The following is an 8,698-nucleotide window of genomic DNA, read 5'->3' as shown; positions in this document are numbered from 1 at the left end:
CGCCTTCCGCTGATGCTGCCGCCGCCTCGGCCGCCTGTTGTTTCTACTCAGTGGCCTTTACGCTGTTCCTCTGCCCTGGAGCTCCTCGCACGGAAAGCTCATTATGATTCCCGCGCAAGGAGGAGGACGAAACGGAACAAGGGGTCGGAAATGAAGCTGGAAATGAAAGAGAAATGGTCCGGGGAGGGAGAGGGGACGCTGACAGATGCAGACTGGACGCATGAGGAGACGATAAGAGCAGGGCTGTCTCCAAACGAGCTGCTTCTCCACCTCCCACGTCCGTCAGTCGCCACTCTCCTCAGCCCCGCACCCGTTGCCCACGCAGCTACGCCCCTTCATTAAGGAGCCCATGGGAACAAGAAAGCTCATTGTCCGCCCTGGAATTTCTGCTCCTTGCTGGAGAGCAACCTGTTAACGCCGCTCCGCTCCCTCCGCCCACCATTCTTCCTCTCTCTCCCCTCTGCAGCGCTCCCTCAATGAGTGCGGGCCGATGAATCGGCCAGTGTGTCGTTAGCTCACTTCGCTCCGACCCCGGGCGGTTTCATCCTTGAGATGTCACAAAGCGCATGTGAAGCATGTTGTGCTTGGATGAGCTCCAACGGCAGCATTCCAGTGGATCGCTGCAGATGATGAGCTCACGTGTGGTGCAGTAATAAGCGCTTTGCATAAGGCTGTCCAATAATTATTTGGACTGGGGTTGTGTTCCTTTAGTTATTTTGGGTGTCCATCTTGTCCAGGCGGTCCAAATGGACGCACCTGTTGGATTTAAACCAGCCAACAGATTCATCTTGATCCCACATGCATGAGTTGAACTGACCCCATTCTGTTCAGAGATCAGCGTGATCACTCTGGATCAATACTAAGTCCACTGGAATAAACTAAGCTTCAGACTGAAAAGAGCTCCAAGAGCCAAACTTGCTAAAAAATAAATCAGCAGTGAAGTGAGTTTTAGTTTTTTTTTTTCTAGACACAAAGAAATGTTTATTTTAATATGGATGAATTATTTAAGAGAACATTCGTTTTATTGTTCAGTATCAAGGTATCTGCCAGTTCAAAGGCGCTAAAATCATCCCAGAAATGATTCAGGAATGAGAGTTCGCAGCCTGGAGCGATGTGTCGGACAGATCCTTGATGCAGCGCGAATGGGAAAAGACAGTGTTTGGATTCTCAGCACAGTCTGATGCTTTTAAAGAGATAAAATCACAACGTGACTGTGATTAGAATAAAGCAGAACCACTGCACAACAATATCTTTTAAGAAAACAAGACGTTTAATGAACCCACAGTCCAGATGGTTTGAATAATTATCACAATACAAGAGTTGAAGTGTTTGAAATGGAAACCACAACCCAAGTCCACACGTCACGCTCTGTAGGTTCATACAAAGATCGAAGGAGACAATGGAGCAGGCGATCAAAGTGTTTCAGTGTGTGTGTGTGTGTGTGTGTGTGTGTGTGTGCGTGTGTGTGTGTGCTGCAGCTCAGAGTCACAAAGCAAAACAACATCTCGTCCCAAATGTGTGTAGCAAAGAATATCTGTTGCTCTCAGCATGGGGCCGCTGCATTAATTAGCATTAGCTTGTTCCTAATGAACTGTCCAGTGTCTACAAGTAGAGTTTGGGTATAAATAATTCAGACAGACACACAAAGCAGCTGCACGGGTCCAAACAGACAAACGCAGAGCTCAGTCGTCCTCCACGTCCAGGCGGGTGAAGTAGAAGGTGACGCGGGGCCCATGGTCCGAGTCGTACAGGGCCTGGCAGGTGTACATGCCCGAGGCGTTCCTCTGCAGCTCCTCCAGCACCAGCGCCGAGGCGTTCGCCGCCACCTGCATGCGGGCCAGCGCGCCGGCCTGCGGCTGCAGCTTCGGGCCCTGCCCGTAGTTGTAGGCCAGCGCCGTGCTGGCGGCGGTTCCGGGTCTGGTGAAGCCCCAGATGAAGACGCTGGGCAGCGTGGGGCCACAGTCCAGGGTCACGGCCCCCCCCACCGGCGCCGCTGCGCGGGAGTGGATGTATTCCACCTCCTCGGGATCCAATATCTCCAGGCCTGAAAGCGGAGACAGACGGAGTCAGTTACTCAGATGCTCGGAAAGAGGAATTCGCTGGTTGTTGTGTGAGCGGCCTCCGCAGGCGCAGCTCTGACAGATGTTTATTACTAAGTGTCGTCAGAAAACTTTTACAAGACCTCACAGTTTGTTGGGAATGGACTGCGTCAGCGCCTGATGATGAACGCCACATAATGAAACACACACAGTTTATCTGCCTCCGGCCCATTAGACGATGCCGTTTTATGATGCTGCCTCTGGTTGCGTTTAGTCTGACAGAAGAATGACAGCGGGTGAAGGAGCCGACCTGCATCGACTCACCCGCAGCTCCTTCGCGTCAGCGGCGCTTTACCTTTGGCGGGAAGCAGCAGGCAGAGCAGCAGCGGGCAGAGCAGCGCCATCATGGTCGCGCTCCTGGAGGCTTCAGGTCTCGCAGCGCCGTCCGACAGCGGCCGACGGAAGCTGGGGCTCCGACGGCGAGGCTTCTTTCAAACTGCACTGGATTCACCTTCAGTTACTGACGGCGCCGTCGCTCCGTTCTGCCTCCCTCTCCGCTCACCACGGGCTAATGGCGCCACCTGAGAGCGACGGGTGCACGGTGTCCCCGCTGCCGCGGCTTCATTTATTATTGAACAGACCCGTGGCCGCAGCCTCTTACTCGCTGGGTGAAATATAAACCAGAGCTCAGCACGGCTGGAGAATTGGCTGCAGAGCTCCCACGCAAACACATGCAAGTTATTATTTACCCTGAGAGGCAGCGGCCCCCATTCATGCTGCGCGCTGAAACGCGGCTGTCGTGCGGCCCGGTGGGCCGAGCGGTTCTGTCTGACCTGAGGAAGCCGCGTTTCTGCATAACAAGGTGTTAATGTGTGATTATGAGGCATCCAGTTCGCTGGACACAAGCTGTGAAGCGCTTTCGCAGAGCCTCTGGCTGTTCTGCTCTGGGTTCTGCTCGCTTCACAGACGAGGATGGAGCTGAGCAGCTTCCTGAGGCAGCAGACGAGGAGAAGGCTCTAATTAGCAGGGACGTATGTTCAGCGCTTTCAGGGAGGAGGAAAAGGAGGGCTATATTTAGAAAGCTGTTGAAGACAGGCCCATGTAATAAAATCACAACATAAAGCCTCACGGACCGGAGGAGGGCGTTGGTACTGAAGGCTGGAGGCACCGGGTTGGACCGGACCGGGACCCTTCACCCATCTGCACTGTGCGCTGGGTGCAGCCGCTCTGTGAGCAGATCCAATTCTTTGACACATCCGCTCCCAGCTCCCGGTCCGGCGTCCAGGGTTCTGCCACTGGTTCGCTTATCTGGACCCTCTTGGACCTGTAAACGCCTCCAGGTGAGCGGATCCGCGATGGAGCAGCTTCGTTTGGTTCTGGCAGCAGATGAGAGAACGCGATCAGACCCAGGTTCTACTGGATCTGGGGAACACATTACTGCCCCCGACGTCGAGCATCGGCTCCTGGCAGCGCCGTGCTTCATGGGAACCAACAGGCTGGGATTGGATCCGCCACTACCACTGGCACCAGCCTTTAACCTCAGGACCACCTGAGCTGGAATGTGTTTCTGGAAGCAGGTTTCTGCTTGTGACCGTCCCCCTTTGACTGACAGTCACGGGTTCCCTTTTTAACCCCTCTTCTCCCGCCGCCGTCTGCGCCCTCGGCCTCAGGCTGCTGATGCTGTGCTTCTCGTGCGGCCTCCAGCTGTGCGCTGCCGTGGCTCCTCACAACCTCAGCTCCAGCTCCGGTGACGGTGAACCAGGATGTGCTCGTAAACCTCGTGGGCCCCTCCTCGTCTCACGGGCCGGGCCTCCACCAGAACCAGAGCCGCAGCTGACTGGCCTTGGGACACGGGCAGCAGGAAGAGGCCTCCTTCCTAAACGCAGCCCCAGGAGCACAGGCCCAAAATACTGCCTCACAGAGAAGCTGTGACCTCTGCAGTCGCGCAGCAACAAAGGTGAACTCCTAGTGATCTCTCAGAAGGACTGAAAAAATGAAAAGAGTTTCAAACTGGGCCCAAATCAGGTGGACAGAACGCAAAAATCTGTGGAAAAAAGTCCAAACTCCAAGAAATAAATTACACATAAATGGCTCAAATGTGAAAGACCTCCTCTTTGTGAGACACTAAACAGCCGCTCCACTTCGGGTGGAGTTCCACTGGCTGACAGTAGTCCGTAGATTAACTTTGCTCTCTACCAGACATAAATCACATTAGTGGGACATTTTGTTTTCTCTAAACAAGAGTAAAACTTATTCACTGAGCTCAGATTATTTAACTTGTTCCCGATTCGAATCATCTTGTGTAAACGATTTACTCGTATCGAGTGTCGTCCGCTCACGAGCGTTTGTCTGCTGTTTACGCTCGCTGAGGCCTGTAACAGGAGACCCGCGCCGGGTCACACGGGGTCCTGCCGGTTCTGGTGGGACGCGCTGTCAAACACGGCAGGCTGAGTTTACAGCGCCGCTCAGAGTGGGTCTGGACCGGCCGACCTGGAAGGAGCCAGACATGGACCGGGCCGTGGACCGGGCCGTGGACCGGGCCGTGGACCGGGACGTGGGCAGCGCCGAGGCCTTCTGCAAACAGGAGCGGCTCCAGGCTGTCCAGAACCGCGGACTGCGTCGGGACCGGCCTCCCACCGGCCCGGTTCTGCTCCCGCTCCAGCTGTTTAGTGCACGGTAGCTCGTAGCCATAATCCTGGTGGAGCAGGTGGCCTGTCACAGGACCCTCTGTTTTCCACAGCTGAGTACGTGCACTTATCCAGCGCTTCCAGGCCTTTGGCAGCGCCTTCCCTGCTTTATTTAATTAAGTTAGAATAACGTCACATCGGATCAGGAAGGAGGCAGAGACACGCTGACGGTGGAGATTTAAAGCCTGTTCTCCAGTCAAACCTTAAAACTATTTGAAAAAATACAGATAATGTAAATAACGTTCTTGCTGGTTTTGTAACTAACAACACTGAGGTGAACGGTCTTGTGTTTCAGATGAGAAGGTCGAGGTCGTAAGCGAATATTAAACATAATCAGCCGCCAGCAGCTGATTAGTTGAGCTTGGAACAGGGGCTCCTCCAACGGTGAAGCAGCAGCACCTCCGCCTTTTAGCACCGACGGGAGGAGGAGGATCCGTCTGCGTCGAGGCCTGTAAAAGGCCTGAAACGCGTACTTTTAGACTGCTCTGGGCGGACGCTGACTCCATTCTTCACACCTTTCACTGTCGCTGACTTCTGTTTGCTTCAAACGCTTTGTGATCAGCTCAGACAGACACCGTGTTATTATCTAATTCCTCACTCGACGTTCAATAAATCAGACTCCGCCGCACGTCCACCACTTTCCCTAAAACGCAGACTTCACCCTAAAACAGGCGCTTTGACAGCTACTGTTTATGTTCCGCCGGTGCAATGGAGTTGTCAAACACGCTTTAACGCCTTCATCTTATGGAAAAAAACCTACACGTTGGTCGTAATTTCTGAGCACAGCGCTCATTTGTGCGAGTGGGAGTGTGAATGCGCACGTTGCTGCTTGCTGGGGTTCGTTCGCTGCTTGAAGCACGTCTTCCAGATCTAATTACAACATAAAGCTCCACGTTTGGTCATTTTTCAACCATGAGGTCGGAATAATAATTCGAGTCAGGTTCACGTGAGCAATTCGCCCTAATGCATTTTTTTTAAATGATGTTTTATGAGCAACAGTCTTTAGTGCCTGCTTGACACGGCGCCGTTAAATCACACACTGTAATGTAACATGTGGCAGATGTTTCCATGTAAGACAAAGGTGAAGCCCGGCTTCAGAGGTCCAGACCCGTCCTCTGCTGCTTTACAAGCTACTCGTCCAGAGGCAGTCAGTTCTATGAGGGAGGTCAGGGGGCTGTAAGGTGTGTGTGTGTGTGTGTGTGTGTGTGTGGGGGGGGGGGGGGGGGGGGGGGGGGGGGGGGGGGGGTCAGGGGGCTGTAAGGTGTGTGTGTGTGGGGGGGGGTCAGGGGGCTGTAAGGTGTGTGTGTGTGTGGGGGGGTGTAAAGGTCCAATGATGGTGCCTCTTTTCCTCTGCTCATTATTTGGACTGTGATTGTTTCAAATACAGTCGACACCAAAACAGACTCAAAGCAAAGCAAACAGCAGATTCTCTCCGGTCCGGGACTCTATTCGCAGCTTTCTCCTCCCGCCGCACGCTCTGTGTAAGCTACAGACATTAAACCATTACATCTTTCTCTTTTTTCAAAAACAAACTTGAACCCGTCCGCATCTGGAAGCAGTAGAGTCCTTGTCTCAAAGATAGAAGCGATATAAATCGCTGCTGGCAGGTCCAGTGTCCAGTCTGGGATCAATTACACAGAACGCGGGAAGGGGAGCGGGTTCTACATCACGGGTCCGGCTTGGACCCCCCCCCCCCCCCCACACACACACACGCAAACAGCCGTTAAACAACCTGCAGCGCGTGTGCGCCGTTCCAGCGCCGCTCATGGAGCGGCTGAGCGCGCGCTGCCGTGTTCCCGCCCTCGCGCCCGCCCTCGCGCCCGCGCTCGCAGCGCTTAACGAGCGGCTGATGGCGGATCCAGATGCGGCCGCTCGCCGCCAGCTGCTCCGCCACCAGCCTCCGCCAGCGGCGGCACAATAAGCGCCTTGTGCCGCTCACAGCTTTCACACTACAGACGAACTGTATATAAACAGGCTAATTATTCAATTTCAGGGATTACCTCCTATTTATATTCAATATTTAAGTTTGGCTGTCGTCTCTGTTTTAGCACCGGGGAAACATCTGCCCAACAGTCGCCACGAAATGCATTGTGGGATGTTTAAGGCTGAGGGAGGATCCGAAAGGAACCAATATGAATAACAAAGTAAAAACAGACAGCTGAGGCAGGAGGGGAGAGAGGAGGGGACCAAGACAAAGGGATCTAATAGGATCCAGACTGTTTGGAGGTCTGTTTCAAAGGCCGGCGCCGCCATGTGTGCGTCCGCGTCCAGAACGACCAGGAGCTCCACCAACGGCCCGTCACCTGCTTTTAGGGCCCGGCTCCGACTCGGACCTCTCCTCATGTGGCCCCTAAGCTCCACAGGCCCGGCCCGCTCCCTGGATCCCATGAACCCAACCCAGAGCGTTTGCGCGTCTTTATGCTGGCAGACACGGACCCGGCACCTGTCGAGTCGAGCGTCGACCGTTTCGCCTCGACTGTTTTCAATAATTTAATCTTAATTCATCAGCGCGTTTGTTTTTGTGATTAGCTTCGCACAGGAGAAAAGCGTTTGCTCGTCACTTTGAGACTAAACAGTCTGAAGCTGAGGAGCGCTGCCGGGATCAGGCACCCGGTGCCAACCTGGCGCCCGCATTTAAACACAATATGAAAGTGGGCTGCTTTTTGAGAAACATCTGGATTCTCACGTGAATATTGTGTAAAGGAACTTCACCAGTGATTTGTAGTGAGTGAGGGAGAGTGGGAGAGACTCAGGTCCATGGGAGCAACTCTACTGCCATCTGTTGTCGGCCGTCGGCGTCCGCACATTTCCTGTCGTTGTGCGTCTTCATTGTGACACGAGAGCAGGAGGACGTAGCGTGTGACCAGGCTTGTTGCCGCGTTCGGTCCAGAGTTGAACGTCTGCTGCTGTCGGGGCCGAAGGCAGACTTCTGCGAGGGCGTTAAAGTCACAGCACGCTGGAAAGTGTCAAACCTTCAATCCAGTTTTTGTGCGATTTATTTTGGTTCGTAGTGTTAAACGAACGCTGACCTTGGAGCCGGTGGAACACGTCAGAACCCCTCGGGTCAGAGGAGGACGTCTGCAGCTTGACTGAAAAGCGCCACCACTCAAAACGCGTCACGGCAATTTCTGGGGCCAAATTCCTGTCAATGAAAACCTGCTCAGCATTCATCACGGCTCCATTTAGCATCGCGCCCTCCTTCCCTGAGCACTTTGTCATTTCTGTGTCTGTTGGCCGTCCTCCATCAAAGACCTGCCTGATTTAACAGTAAGGACTGGAGGAAAACATCTTTCTTGCTGACTGCACCCATCTGGGAACCCACCTGTTTGACAGCCTGCTCTGCAACAGCCACTACCACACAATTACAGTCGCATGCAATCACACGACTCTGAATGGACAGAAACCAATCTGCTGCCATGATTCAGGCTGTTCCAGCATCAGTCACTGCAGCATCATTTACACTTTGTCTCAAGGCTTGAAACTATGACGCCGCTGTATCAGTAAGGTTTGATTTTATCTGCATTGTCTCCTAAATTCAGCGGATTATTTCATGTCCGCGTGAACCATGTAAGGAACAGGTCCGCTCGTGAATGTTACGGACTGAAACGAGCTGAAAATGTGTGATTCAGACGTGAAACCTGCTGGTTATTGTCTGCCGAGTACGCGGCGTTCTCACATGTGCTCCGTTTCCACTCAGAAAGAACCAGGAGAGATTTTAGGTGAGGGACTCGACTTGCTACATCGCTGCACACAATGGCAGGGGCAGGGTTTGTCGCCACGGAAACCATTAGTTTCTTGGCAACATTCATATCATGTGTAGCCGTAGATGGGCTTTTGAGTCGTAAGAGAGGGAAAGGCTTTTTGATATGTGAGAAACCACGGCGGTGAGAAACTCTACACGAGGCGAGCAGAACCCGGCCCGGCCCAGTTCGGTTCAGTTCTGCGATGCTCCTGAATGAATACGGATCACCA

At 53.4% G+C, this 8,698-nt stretch overlaps 1 protein-coding gene across 1 annotated transcript; it reads right to left on the bottom strand.

Moving 5' to 3' along the window:
- Positions 1 to 874: 874 nt before the first annotated feature.
- Positions 875 to 2,640, bottom strand: LOC114867496 (V-set and immunoglobulin domain-containing protein 10-like 2). The gene is made up of 2 exons (XM_029170171.3): positions 2,395 to 2,640; positions 875 to 2,044 (listed from the first exon to the last, which is right to left on the bottom strand). The coding sequence occupies exons 1-2, from the start codon at positions 2,444 to 2,446 to the stop codon at positions 1,683 to 1,685; spliced, it is 414 nt and encodes a 137-aa protein (XP_029026004.1). The 5' UTR covers positions 2,447 to 2,640; the 3' UTR covers positions 875 to 1,682.
- Between the last annotated feature and the right edge of the window lie 6,058 nt (positions 2,641 to 8,698).

The sequence above is a fragment of the Betta splendens genome, chromosome 13 (genome assembly GCF_900634795.4).
Source record: "Betta splendens chromosome 13, fBetSpl5.4, whole genome shotgun sequence".
Lineage (NCBI taxonomy): Eukaryota > Metazoa > Chordata > Actinopteri > Anabantiformes > Osphronemidae > Betta > Betta splendens.
The sequence above is the reverse complement of the archived record's forward strand: the minus strand, read 5'-3'. Positions and strand labels throughout refer to the sequence as shown.